General features: G+C 37.3%; 1 protein-coding gene across 1 annotated transcript in view; it reads left to right on the top strand.

The window, feature by feature from the left end:
• Nucleotides 1-12,682, top strand: part of LOC139718277 (calcium uptake protein 3, mitochondrial-like) — a gene marked incomplete at its 3' end in the record, with an annotated part of 161,084 nt that extends 148,402 nt beyond the window's left edge. Inside the window, exon 9 of the mRNA XM_071629761.1 lies at nucleotides 12,600-12,682. Coding sequence (XP_071485862.1) covers nucleotides 12,600-12,682 — 83 coding nt within the window. The remainder of the gene's footprint in view (nucleotides 1-12,599) is intronic.
• Between the last annotated feature and the right edge of the window lie 1,340 nt (nucleotides 12,683-14,022).

Genomic DNA, 14,022 nt, shown 5'->3' with positions numbered 1-14,022 from the left:
AATTTGTACTCTTAATTGAAAACAACAACAACAATCAACTTCTCTCTGTGTACATATTGTGTGCTTTTATAGCAAGCAGCAAGAGTGAAAAATGTAAGTGTGAAGAATTGTATGAGTGTTGAGATGTTTGGTATAGTGTTCTATTGGTCATTTGTTGCAATAAATTGAGTTTTAGGGTCTTCTTCCTTATTTTCCATCATGTGCTGTTAATGTCATCATCACACTCGTAAAGAGTGGTGCTTAGACGTACAATTTCTTTGTTCTATCACACTGTTACCCTTCCCGCATTTCCAAGACAAAATGTGCAGGAATGTATTTTAGTATGTTTTGACATAAACAATTATGTATATATACTTTTAAAAATGTGGTGAAGTCTTTCATCTTCTTACAGTGTACTCACTGTAGTAAAAAAAAAAAGCACAACAAAACCCTGAATATAAAGCAGTCTTTTCAGTCAAATTCCTGTGTCCATTTTCTTTCAATTTGTCATTTCGATCATTGTTGCACATGCTGACAGATGTGACTTAAAAAAAAAAGCAAAAACAAACAAACAAACAAACAAGTGGAAAAGATGTAACCAAACCATTAGATTACAATGAGTATGGTAGAGATGTCAGTTGTGTGTTCATTATCAACCCATATGAGTTTCTTTTTTACCCTACACCTTCCCTCATTGATCAGTTTGAGTATCTGTAATATGATTCTTTTTTTTTTCTTTGTGGGAAGCCTAGTGTAAAGTAGACTTTTATGTGTAAACTCTTCTCTTGCAGCACATTAAAGGTCACAATACCCTTCATTTATTGTATTTTCTTGACTGTAGAGCACCAGCACAAAGTACCTTGAAGTACAAAGCTTTTGTGGATTAGTTGGATTGTTGTATAGTAACAATGTTGATGACTTCTTCTTCTTCTTTTTAACAGTACCAAGCTTCCCTGAAAATTTTAAAAATCTGTGCTATCTTGCAACTGATTAAAGTTGTTATCTACATGTGTATTAAAGAAATATCTTAAAATTCTGTCCCAGCAGTCGTACAGGGGATTTGCACCAATCCTGTTGAATGTTTAGTTTCTTTTCTGATCAGTATTGTCTAGCGAGAATCAGAAAGCGTTACCATTATGATGTCAATGTTCCTATCAATCTTAGCTTAGTATACAAGAACCGGTGTGAAATTTTCTCATGCACCAGTTGATTTTTTTTTTTTGAATTCTACAAATGCTTCATATGGTATGATTTGTATACTACATCATGTTGAGAGAAATATTGATATTGTCCTAAAGACACTTCACCCAGAGAAGAGTTTACTGCCTCTAGATTACTCGTTTTTGCCGAGAAAATGTCATCATGTCATCATTTCACATCATTGGTATAATTTCTTTTACCCATCCACACCCATTCCCCCCCCCAAAAAAAAAAAAAAAAAAAAAAAAATCCTTGCTCAACTTTGTTGATATTGCCTGACAGTATTGGTGTTAGTGTAATTATTTCTTAAACTATGCATAGTATCATCTTTGACATTTTTTTTTTCAGAAGGAAAATGAAACAGAGCTAGTATTGATTTGGCTAAGCAAAGATATACTTTTTTTTCTAAGCAGCAGAAGTGATAAATAAATACATAAATACATAAATACATAAATACATAAATACATAAATACATAAATACATAAATTGCACATGTATTGCCATTTTCAAAATTCTGTAGCCCATGTTGAAGCTAACCTTGTAAATTGACAAATGTGATTGGTAAGAAAAACAACAGCAAAGATCCTTTTGTAGCGGGGATTGTCAGAAAGAGTTATGAGATTAGCAAGCATTTGAGTTTCATCATCATAGTGCTGGTGTTGATATTACTGTAAAAGTGGAAATTTTCTCGGTGTTGAAATTTTCGCGCATTTCGCGCAACCCGAAACTAGCGCGAAGATAAAAGCACATGAATATTTTTGCTTGCCATATGTTCTAGTAGATGATGTCTTGATTCTGCGGAATTAAAAACATGCAAAACTCTTCTTACCCTGCCAAGCGTGAAAAATTAGTCACGTGAAAATAACCGCTTTTACAGCATATGATTTAGTGGTTTTTTTTAGTATTGAGTAATGACACAGTTTTGTGATTGTCATTTTTGAGCCATCTTTCATTGTCAGCCCAAGTGTTAAAGTGTCATGTGTGTGAGATGAATGATGGAATAGATTTGTTTTTCATTCGTAATTTATATGTTTATCAAGCCATCCTCTTGAGTAAAAGAGAAGCTGGACATTACTGCAGCCATCAAATTTTCCTTTCATCATCCCTGATATATGATGTGATGTTTTTAGAGCACCATGATGCTAGAATCATCAAGAAACATTTCATGTGTGTGTGTACAGTCTGTTCAGATATCTTTTACAACCTGTAGAGCAATGACATGTTGCTCTGCACAAGACATTGAAATGACATATCAGTATGGAGATACAGTATTTCACCGTCGACTCATCCATTGTGCGGTCAGACTTGTAGTATTGGTCACTGGTCATTTTGGCATTTCCATTGAGCGGTCATCATCAGCCGATGTGACTGTGATTCATTCATACATCGAAGCACTATCCACATCCTTGCCCCCCCCCCCACGTTCATTGTGTTTGCTGTGCATGCACCACTAACCACTATCAGTCATATTTACCCACAATGCATTGCTTGACGAGCATTCCTCCCCTTCACATGTATGCCATGTCTATTATTGTTAACCCTTTGCCTTGTTCACTGTGTCAATTTTGTCCAAAAAATCATGTGGGAGTACCTCAATACTTACCAAGGCTTTTGTATTGGCAATTGTGCATGAAAAAACACACTCAAGTCATCACCAAGGCTAGCAATATCAGATCAACTTTATTCAATTTTTTTTTCTTGTTACTACTAGAACACCTTGTAAGAGTAATGTCATTCATGAAGCATCTTATCTACTCCAGAATTTCTAATCATAAACCAATCCCACCATGCATCTTGTTGTCGTAACAACTCACAAGAAAAAGAACAAGCTTGTATGTCCTTTACTACCTAGTGTAACCATGAATGATACCTACGTGCAATAATTTCATCTCTCTATTTTGTTTTTTTACGTCAATGCTATTCCTTATGAATAGCTTAGAAGGTTGATTAAATCCATGAAGAGTTTAGAATAAGACTGCATAGATGTGTTTTGTAGATTATCCTCACAGTATGAGGTTCTGATAGGGTGAAAGTAGCATGGGGAAGTTTTAAGAAAAGCAGGGACGTCTCAGAGGGAGATGCAGTATGTTTGGGTGAAGGAAATTTATTTGATGAAGCGTGGCAGAGATGCCTTGTAGAGGTTCTGGAGCCCAAGGAGCTTTCGTGGATCGGTCTATCCATGCTTTTACACGTACTGAGAGTGCTTAATTTGAATGCTGAATTACAAAAACGATTGCAATTACGATTCGAATCGTCATTCGTTCACATGACAGAGGAAGGCTTCATGGATTTTGTGGTTTGGAATTTCAGAAAGAGGAGGGGAGGTTTGGCTTCTTGCCAAGTTCCTGTCAATCACTCCTGAGCCATCTTTCTGCGGGAATGGTTGGAAGGTCACTGCAATCTCCACCCCCAAAACATGACATGAGTTCAGTTACCTTCACACAGTCGTTTCGTTGCGTAGTTCTGGTGAAACATGATTGGAAAACACCTCCAGACTGTCATTTGAAACACGTTTGGAATTGCGATTCAAATCACCCTCCGCGACACCAGTTTTCATTCACACGGCAAGAATACTTAATTTGAAACGAGATTCTAGTGGTCGTCATAACAATCATGTTTCAGTTTCAGCATGGTATGTGTGAATGCTACGTGTAGAGATGAGAAGAGACCTCGGACCTCGTTGGTTCTAGTCCCCTGGCTGCATCGGTTGCTAGCCTACACAAGGCACTTTTTTAATGTATCTAGTCCTTTGGATGAGACTTAGAGCTGTTGATCCAGCAGGATGCTTGCTTATACAAGCCTTCATTACTTCCCCCAGCGGTCATGTGAAGTGAATCAATTCAAATCAAATCAAAATTAAATTGAAGAATAGAGAAGGATGTTTTCTACCATATCCCTGTTGCTCATATTCAAAGTCCACTGTGATGCCTCATAGCAAACAACTTTTTAGTTTGCTATCCTTTATATTTAATCCTTGGTCCAGGAACTATCCATCCATCTCTCTTTCCACCCAACACACACATGCACACATGCACACACACACAAACACATATACACCCATGAATATCCAGACACAGCCCACATGCAAACATGCATACAAATGCACATGCACATACACAGTCACAAAATATGTTTAACTCCACAAATATTAGTGTTACAATTAGCCAGTGTGTCCAAAAAAAAAAATAAGTTATAAACATATATACATAATTTTATACATATCATCAGTGGAAGTTAACAGTAAAATCATCATGATCGCCATTACTAATGAGACATACATGTAGATCCTCTATTCTTGTCTCAGCATGAGTAAGTCTTTGTAAACAAAACAAAACAAAACAAACAGTGTCATCACCAGGGCAAATTCCTGGAAAGGCGGATCTTTCCCACGCATGTGTCATCAGCTGACGCGAGTGAGCATCTTGGCAGCTGCCGGCATGTTGGCGTTGTGGCACCACACAATTAATATTCTGTCATTCTCATTTTTTCACGATGCCGAGTGAAGATGTTATGTCGACAACAAGCACAGCTAATAGCTTCAGACAACAAGACAATTGACGCCGAATCCAAGCACTCGAGTGCTCTTCTGTGGCTTTTTAAATTCTTGATAGGGGAAGTGTAGTGGGGAGAAAAAAAACTTGAGATATACCTAGTAAATCTTGTACGTGATATTAAAGCAATTTTCAGCTTATCCTTTTTATTTCCTTTTGTTTGAATATAGTTTTTACTTGTTTTCTTTTTGCTTCCTTTGATGGAATGACGTTGTAGGACAAGACCATTGTCACACTTAACCCATTGAGGACAGGCTGATTTTGCCTCAACATGCATTTCCCATAGACACTAGCCCGAGTATACTTGCGACTCATCCTCAACGGGTTAAATGGTACTCTTGTCGTAGATTACACACATCTCGGGTTGTTAAATGATTGAGACAGCTGGTATGCCAGTCTACCTGTTCTCTATAGCATGATTTGAGCAACATTCACATTGGTCTCACAAACTGGAATGAAAGACGCTTTGCTGCTTGCTTTTTGCATTGGCCGTGCATCTGCACTTTGGCTTTGAAGGACATGTAAATCTCATATGTTCAATATAATTATGTATGTATTTATCTATCATCTATCTATCTTTCTATCTCTCTGCCTGTCTGTCTATCTATCTGTCCATCTATCTATCTCTTTTTCTATTTATTTACCTCTCAGTCTCTGATCTATATGTCTATCTATCTGTCTGTCTGTCTGTCTATCTAATCTAATTATCTATCTATCTGTCTGTCTCATATCTTTTACCTATACATTTATAGTATTTATCTGTATGTTTGTCTTTCTGTCTTTCTATCCATCTATATGTCCATTATCTACTTGTCTATCTAGTATCTATCTATCTGACTGTCCATCTGTCAGTCTTTCTGTCTATCTATCTATCTTTATACCCCCGCCAAACGAAGTTTGAAGGGGGTATATAGGAATCAGCGGACGGTCGGGCGGTCGGTCGGGCGGTCGGTCGGGCGGTCGGTCCGTTGCAAATCTTGCGTCGCAAACTATTTCCTCAGTTTTCAACCGATTCCCATAAAACTTGGCACAGATGTGTGCCTTGGGTTGTAGATGTGCAAGACGTATTTTTTGACAGTACCCAAAAGTACGTTGCCATGGTAACGGCATATTATGGGCAAAAATGGGTACAAATCTTGCGTCGCGAACTCCTCCCACAGTTTTTGATCAATTTTTATGAAATTAGGTACAGATGTTCATCTGAATATGTTAATGTGCAAGACACATATTTCCGCAGTGGCAAAAAGTGCGTTGCCATGGTAACGGCATGTTATTGGTAAAATATAGGGCAAAATGCTTCATGGCAAAACTGCTTCATCAGTGTTCTTCCAATTCTCATGGAATTCATATTGAATGTTTGTCTTAGGATATAGGTCAGCATGACACATTTCTTGACAGTGACAAAAAGTATGTTGCCATGGTAACAGCTCACATATTATGAGCCAAAATGATGGAAAATTTTGTGTTGCAAACTACTTCCTTAGTTTTTGCCCAATTTCCATGAAACTTGGTGCAGATGTGTGCCTTTGGTTGTAGATGTGCAAGACGCATTTTACGACAGTACCCGAAAGTACGTTGCCATGGTAATGGCATATTAATGGCAGAAGATCAAGGAAAGATCTTGCGGATTTAACTACTTCCTCAGTTTTTTGACCAAAGCTTATGAAATGTTGTTTTGACCAAAGCTTATGAAATGTTGTTTGGCGGGGGTATAACCAGTCGCTGTAGCGACATTTCTAGTTTTGTCTGTCTATCTATCTATTTTTCTATCTATCTATCAATCTATCTATCTATCTATCTATCTATCTATCTATCTATATATCTATCTATCTATTTGTCTGTCTATCTATCTATCTATTTTTCTATCTATCTATCTATCTATCTATCTATCTATCTATTTTTCTATCTATCTATCTATCTATCTCTGTCTCTCTCGTATATCATGCCACACCTTCTGCGAATTTTTTTAATTTTCTTTGCTTGCCTTGTATCTGTATGTCTCATGTGCACAGACACAATGTTTCTACAGACATGTGCAATCTCTCTTGTGTGTTCCACTTGTACATGTGTGTCTGTATCTCCTTTGTAATGTTTTCTCTTTTCCAGCCTTAGACCTGTGTCCCAAACGAATGTAAACCAGCATCATGTTTTTGGATGATTTGGTTGCTCTGCCTGTCCGCGTTCTCACTGCTTGGCACTCTTAATGTGTCTTCCTGTTTTTTTATTTTTGCTCATACCATCCCCAGAGCTCTGGTTACCCACCGAATGCTGTGCCGTTGACAGATTTCTTGAAATCACCTGTGTGGGATGAAGTACCAATTCTTTGCATCTTTGCCTTTTACCCCTTTTGTGACCCCACCCCATAGTGGCATGATAGACAAAAAGAGCATAAAGTAGACAAATTATGATGCACTGTCCCTTCTTTACCAACCCCCATCCAACTGCCAACATCCACCCACCACCCACCCCCGTCTCTCCCCAGTCCCATATGTTGTAGGATTTGTCCTCTCCCATCCCAATTTGACATTCAACGATGTTATGTATTTATGTATGTATTGACGTGTGCATGAATATATGCCATTTTTATCCTGTCCCTATTGTTTAACCTCACCACCCTGGTGTCAAATTATTGTTATTTAATGCCATACAAGAGATAGTGAGTAGCGTCACACCCTGCGTCCCCTCCTCCTCCCACCCCCCCCCCTCATTTTTGATACCCATGCACACAGTTATGCCGACACTACCAACTAGAGTCCTCGCCTAGCTGTATGATCATGTATTCCGTTTTGACAATGTTGTGCTTCTTCTAAATGTTGTGGCTGTACCCAAGATCCCAGTATCTTAATAGTCAATCACACACCACATATTCCCTTTCCTTCCCGCACTTAAAGATATTATACAAAAGATAAATCACTGAAGAAAATCACAGTGGCTAATTGATGTCATGTACATGGACAACCTTCTCCTAGAGCTGGGCTGTCTGAGTACTTGTATCTTTTTTTTTTCTGGTCCATACATTGCCCTTCTATTTATTATTCAGATTAGTTGAATAGTTTTTCTTCTCCCCATTGACACAGAATGGGAGATATTGCTAACTCCCTGGCTCATACACCAGTAGCTTACTTCTTCTGCTGAGAGCAAGAAGGCCATTATTGCAGTGCGGGGGTGGGGGGTGGGGGTGGTATATAATTAGTGTTATCACATTGTAGAGCTCGATCTCTTTATTACCATATGTGGTCAAATTTTCATTTTCATTTTCAGTAAAACGTAAAAAATCAAAACCACAAGGACGCTATTTTATCAGATATTAGGAACAGTGCATATAAATCCACCCCCTTTTAATTAAATAACCTTCTTATTTCATGAAAGTTGATTGTGCCCTTCTGGTTTTCAGCTGACAACCTTTTATATCAGTCTCCCTCATCATGGAGATCGTTGCTTTAATAACCCACCATGTCTTTACGCAAAAATCAAAAATCAATAGGGATACCTCTTGTGAAAACTTATAAGCTATCAATACATTAACTGATTTCTTCCCCAAGTGTTATGTTTTAATGTTATCATCAATTCTAGCAACAACAACAAAAAATAAATAAACAGTGAAAATAGCATGGACTTTTCTATGAGCAACAGAATAATGTTGATACATTTCAAGAATTGTTTTAGTCAGTATGCATTTATTTTTTTATACACCTTAAACCTTTTCCCCTCAAGGTTGTTTGATATAAAAATGAAGGGTATTTGTTCTTCTTGCAGATGAATTCAAAACTCTTTATTTGATGTGACTACCAAGTACATAATTGTTCGTACAAACTTAATGACTTTATGATGTGTACTTTAAACATGATATGAAAGCAAAAAATTAGATTCATACTGCAGAGAAACTTGGGATCTTTGCTAGTTTCATGAACTACTACTAGTAGAAATATAAGACATGGAATGAGGCATTCCATCAATCATGTCTAGTATGGTTGGGATAATTCCACAGTATGTCAAGAGAAACTGTATATACTTGTGTTCTGAAGGGTGCCTATGCAAATAGTGTTGTGCCTTCTGAAACCTGTCCCTGTAAAAAAAAAAAAGAAGAAGAAATAAGTAAAAACTGTAAATTTGGTGAAGATTTTTAGTTCTTAAACTACCAATTAGGACTTGGGTTTTTCTCATTAGCAAAAGAAAAAGTAATCTTTTCAGGGTGGTTATCGTCTTTTTTTTTTCTTCTTCTTCTTTTTTTTTGTTTTTTTTTTTTGGGGGGGGGGGTCTGTGTAGGCTTCTTATTCATTAGCCTCACTAGGGAGGTAAACTCTGTGACCTTACTGAATGGGATTGTGATATGTTAGTCTTAGTGCAGTGTTGTTGCCTTAAGTATAATCTCTACTCATATTGATATATGGTATATCTCTTTAATATGATTATGATGCAAAAGCAACAACATTCATCTTTTCTTTTTTTTTAAAATAGTTTTCCAAGTCTTTGCCAAGGGTTTGATTTTTACATTTTAGGGGGTTATTACAGGGCAAAGCTAACACCCATTGATTGTATATATGCCATGGTTCAGCTGTATTCTGTAGTCAGAATTAGTACATACTAATATGATACATACCTGGAAGTTTTGAAGAAGAAAAAATGTGAATACTAAACCAACCCGCCTCTAACTCTGCAATCCAACGGTTGCCTGGTAACCGCATCAATTGCTGTAGTGATGCCATCCCTAACACAGCTGTAGAAAGAAAGTTGTAGATACACATCAGCTCTCACCAGTTTTATATGGTATACTGTGTAAGTGGACATTTTTTGTGATGTGCAAATATTTGGCCATTTGGTGTGACATTCAACTAGCACAAAAATAAAACCACATGAATTTATGATTCAAACCAGTTGCCTCTTAATTGCTGCGGCAGCTGTGACTTGTTTGAAGTGCTCACTCATTTTTTGTAAGCATCCATGAAATTGAAAACATGAAAATTCATCATACCTGGCCAAGCATGAAAAATTGATCGCACAAGAATGTCCACTTTTACAGTACATGTACTCATTATGTATGATATCGTAAATGCAGTCATCCATAGCATGCATTAGAAAAAGTAACGCAAAAGTGGTTCACACCGTGTTTCATTCATGACCAGACAGATTTCCTGGTGTAATCCAGTAAGTGCATTCAGTTATTCGATATAGGATGCTCATGCACCTGATGGAAATCAAATGGAGTGGATTAATCCTGTATGATGCTGGTCAAAACAAGAACATTGATCAAATTTGGCAATCCAGGAACATGTCATACGCATTTTACTCTTTCACATGTTTAGATTCACAGACATGGAAGGGTATAGAAATATCAAGACTTATTGAAGAAAGCAGTAAGACTTGCGTTGAAGAACATATCAGACTTGTTTGTAATATTCTGTTTGTCCTTTTTTTTTCTGACAGTGTTTTTGTATCAAATATGATTGAGAGAATTGATGTCATGTAGAAACAGTGATGTGTGTCGTTTGTAATCTTCAACCAGTACCTAAAGCATTTTCTTTAACAAACAAACAAACAAAAACATACAAACTTATTTATCAAAGTATTACCATCTGCTATGTGTAAGGAAAGTAGTTTCGGTTCAAGACTTGAGAACTTTCAAATTCATTTTGTCTTTCTATCAATAGTAAAAGTCCATCTGTCAAATTGTCATTTTGCAATGATCAACAGTATAATTTTCAGTGCATCAATTTATTCCATCTACATAGTATTTGCATTGGTATTTTTTTTAAGTTGATATTTTTTACAGATAAATCTAGATGGCTTGTCACATGTATTGTGAGTTGATAAGTGCACTAGTCGAAGGGACTAACAATTGTTAAAGGTGTTGGTCTGTACATGGGCGTATGGATGTAATGATGTGTCATTTGTATTTCTTGGCATGTGGTTAGATCGTTTATCAGAATACATGTGCAGCTGTTTTATGTTGCTGTCTAACATTTGTTAGTTTAAGCAGTGACTTGGGGGTACGAATTGGTATGCAGATTAACTCTTTGATGTTGTGGAATTTGTGAGGGAAGTGAATTTTGTGACTAATTTTGCTATTTTTACGTAGAGAAATAACAGACCTTAGCTGTGCCTGAAGATAGTGGAAGGTTGCATCGGGTGGTTTAAAAGCTCATCAAAGTGTTTTTTGCGCTTCTGAATTAGAGCTTTCAAACTCAGGAAAAGGTGCTGTTTGAGTTGTCAACTGCGCACAATGCAAATGCTATCTCCCTTTAATGAGGTAGCGGACAAATCCATATACAGTCAAACCTGTCCTAGCGGCCACCTGTCTATAATGGCCACTTTTTTCGTCTCCCTTGGGTGGCCGCTACAGACAGGTTTGAATGTATGACGAAGCAACTGTATTATATTCATTTCAAATATGTTTACCTTGTACATGAACGTATCATCATGCCGTGGTATGGTGAGAAGGAGAGGGTATGTCATCAAATATCTCACTGCAATTTCTTGTTAATTGTTTTATACAAGGGAACTGTAACAAGCTGGCTGGAATGCCCTTCATTTCACCCTTAGTCTATTCCATCATCTGAAGAGGTCTCATGTGTACTTTTAATTGGCAGCTGTCAAAATTCTGCTGATGAAATCCGTAAACAGCAAAGTCATCAAACTGTTCAAACAACCTCAGAGGCAGTTGAATGGGTATAAAGCCAGACAACCCCATCTGTGCCATCTTGGGTTCAAAAATACTTCTCTATGATCATTTATAGCAATTTTCTCAGAAGAGTCTTCAGCAGCTGAACTTGAACCTTGAAGCAGCCGACGTAATCTGTTCGTCGTGTTTCCACTAAAAATAGCACGCTGCAGATGAAAGGATATACCTCGGCCTGTTATCAGAGAGAATGCGTACCATTCTTTTGCTCTACTTCCACCTGCCGGGGGGTTTTGAACAATATGTCACGTCTATGCACTTTCATAGGCAGCCATACCACAATGATATTCTGATGGGGGGGGGGGGGGGGGGGGGGAGTAAAATGGAGAGGAGGTTTGGGTGCAAGAAAGACAGAATGAGCAAGTGTAGTGTGCAGCTCGAGAAGCTTTTTTTTTTTTTAAGATGATAGCTGAGGAGCTGAAGGAGGAGTGTATTAGCTCTATGAGTCAAACTTTGTGAAAAGTTGATACCAGACTGGTTAGTGATAGTGATAGTTAGTCCATCTTTCACCCACGCATCACATGTACACAGTTGTCCTCATGACTTCCTCCTGATGTGACTTTAATATGCAGGGTGGTCCGTGATGGTTTTTAGGGTGATACAGCAACAGCCTAAAAACCCAGAAACACTCAGCATTCTATTTAAAGCGCCCTGCCTAAAATTTGTAACATGATGAAATGAACAAAAAATTGCAAATATGTCAGTAAACAAAACAAAGAAAAATTTCATGATTTTTAAATTGGAATACAGCTCATACACTGTAGTAGTCAAGTGGTAAAAAATTATGCTAAAATATCACCAGAGATCTTCAAGAACCTGGCTGCAGAAGTATTAATGTGAGTCATGTGTGCTTTAAGCTATACATTCACACACATTATCGAGATGATTTTCTGATTTGGCGTGCTTCCACGCAATATGCCAAAATTTCACATTGTGGGCCACCCTGCTTGTAAAAATAGTGTCCTCCCAGCTATGTTTTCTCTTTTTCATCTTCCTGCAAATCCATCAACTTTATGAAATTAAGTCATTTCCCATTGTGTCCCTTTCACATATTTCCATGACCGAATTCATTGTTTCAGAAGTATTTGACATGCATTACGTTATAAATTTTTCATTTGCTTTGTTCTGCTTCACTCCCTGTGGAAATTGTTTCACTAACGAGCGGTTTCCTTTTGATCTTGTCCTCACTGAAGCTGAAGATTAACGAGACCACTCTCCTGCGGTACTTCTTCGGGCCCAAAGGGACGGATACGCTAGACTACAAGACATTTTCCTCGTGAGTGTTGTCAATATTTTGTATTACTTGCAAGAGGCATCTATCCTGCCAGTGCTATAGTTATTGTCTTGAATAATAGCTATGAGAAAATGAAGAAAGAGAATGATAGGTTCTTGTCAACAAAGAGGTACCCACTGTGTGCTAATAAACAGTAGTGCCATTTTCGCTGCAAAAATTTTGAAATTTTGGTCGCGATATGGTTTGCGACTTTTTGATTCAGCGTTCCCTCTGAAAAAAATAAAAAAATAAATAAGATTTTAGGTGCAATTATTTGTGAAGAGCTGACCCCACACATGTTATGAATGGTATGCTTGAATTCAATATTCTGTGACATACCACAGCATGGTAAACATTGCAAGGAGCCACATGCATGGTGCATTGTGGGATATAAAATCTCAATTTTTTTTGCAGTAACTGTTGTCACTAGACAGCTTCACAGCTTTTTGCAGAAAATCAGGCTAATTTCTCCAATTTGATTGTGACCCAAAGCTAGGGAAAAAAATTTGTTACTTCTGTTTATACTGTAAAATTTCTGAAAATTTGGTTGCATTGCAACCCCCAAAACCATGTTATTTTAGTAACACAGTTATGGAATTCTAATATTACACCACATGTTTTCATTGTGTGGTGATATTGGTGACAACCGTATGTGCATATAAATTAAGATGAGGACATCCTCAACTCACAACTCTCCCATTGGTTTGTGCATAAAAATATGAAAATAAAGGGTCTGATTTATAATCTAACAACTACAGCTCTCCCCTTCACCCTTCATTTAAAAAAAAAGGGGAAACAAAAAGAAGAGGAGGAAAAGATTAGTTATTCCATTACCCCTCCTGCCCCCCCCCCCCCCACAAAAAAAAAAGAAAAAAATTGATACAAACTATACCAAGTTTTTTTTTTTTTTCAATGAAGCTTTCTTGAAGATTTGAGCCCATGATATCATTACCTCATCAAATTTATATGGCTGCTGCTATCACTGATGAAAACATATGGAACTGAAACATTCCATGATTTTCTTATTAATTTTAGGTCTAATTTTGATGTTGGCTCTGCAGTTCTTTCTTCTTTTTTTTTTTATTTTACCAATCAAGGCCAACTCAAACATGGCAAGGAATTGCTCTTTGAAACTATCTTTGGGAAAATTCACACATCAAAGGCATCATTCTTTATCCAATTAAAAACAAAAAGATAATTTTCCCACAAGATGTTGAGAACACTAATGAAATGAGAAAAATACCTCGGGTATTTCTTTTCATCATATTGTTGCAATGACAACGTTGGTAGACTTAGTTTGAGAACCGATGTTGTTTTGTGAGCAGGTGTGTCTTTAGTTTACG

The sequence above is a fragment of the Diadema antillarum genome, unplaced genomic scaffold (genome assembly GCF_040938485.1).
Source record: "Diadema antillarum isolate AM-2024a unplaced genomic scaffold, OU_Dant_1.0 scf00000092, whole genome shotgun sequence".
Classification (NCBI taxonomy): Eukaryota; Metazoa; Echinodermata; class Echinoidea; order Diadematoida; family Diadematidae; genus Diadema; species Diadema antillarum.
Note: the sequence above shows the minus strand (reverse complement) of the source record. Positions and strands in the feature narration are given on the sequence as shown.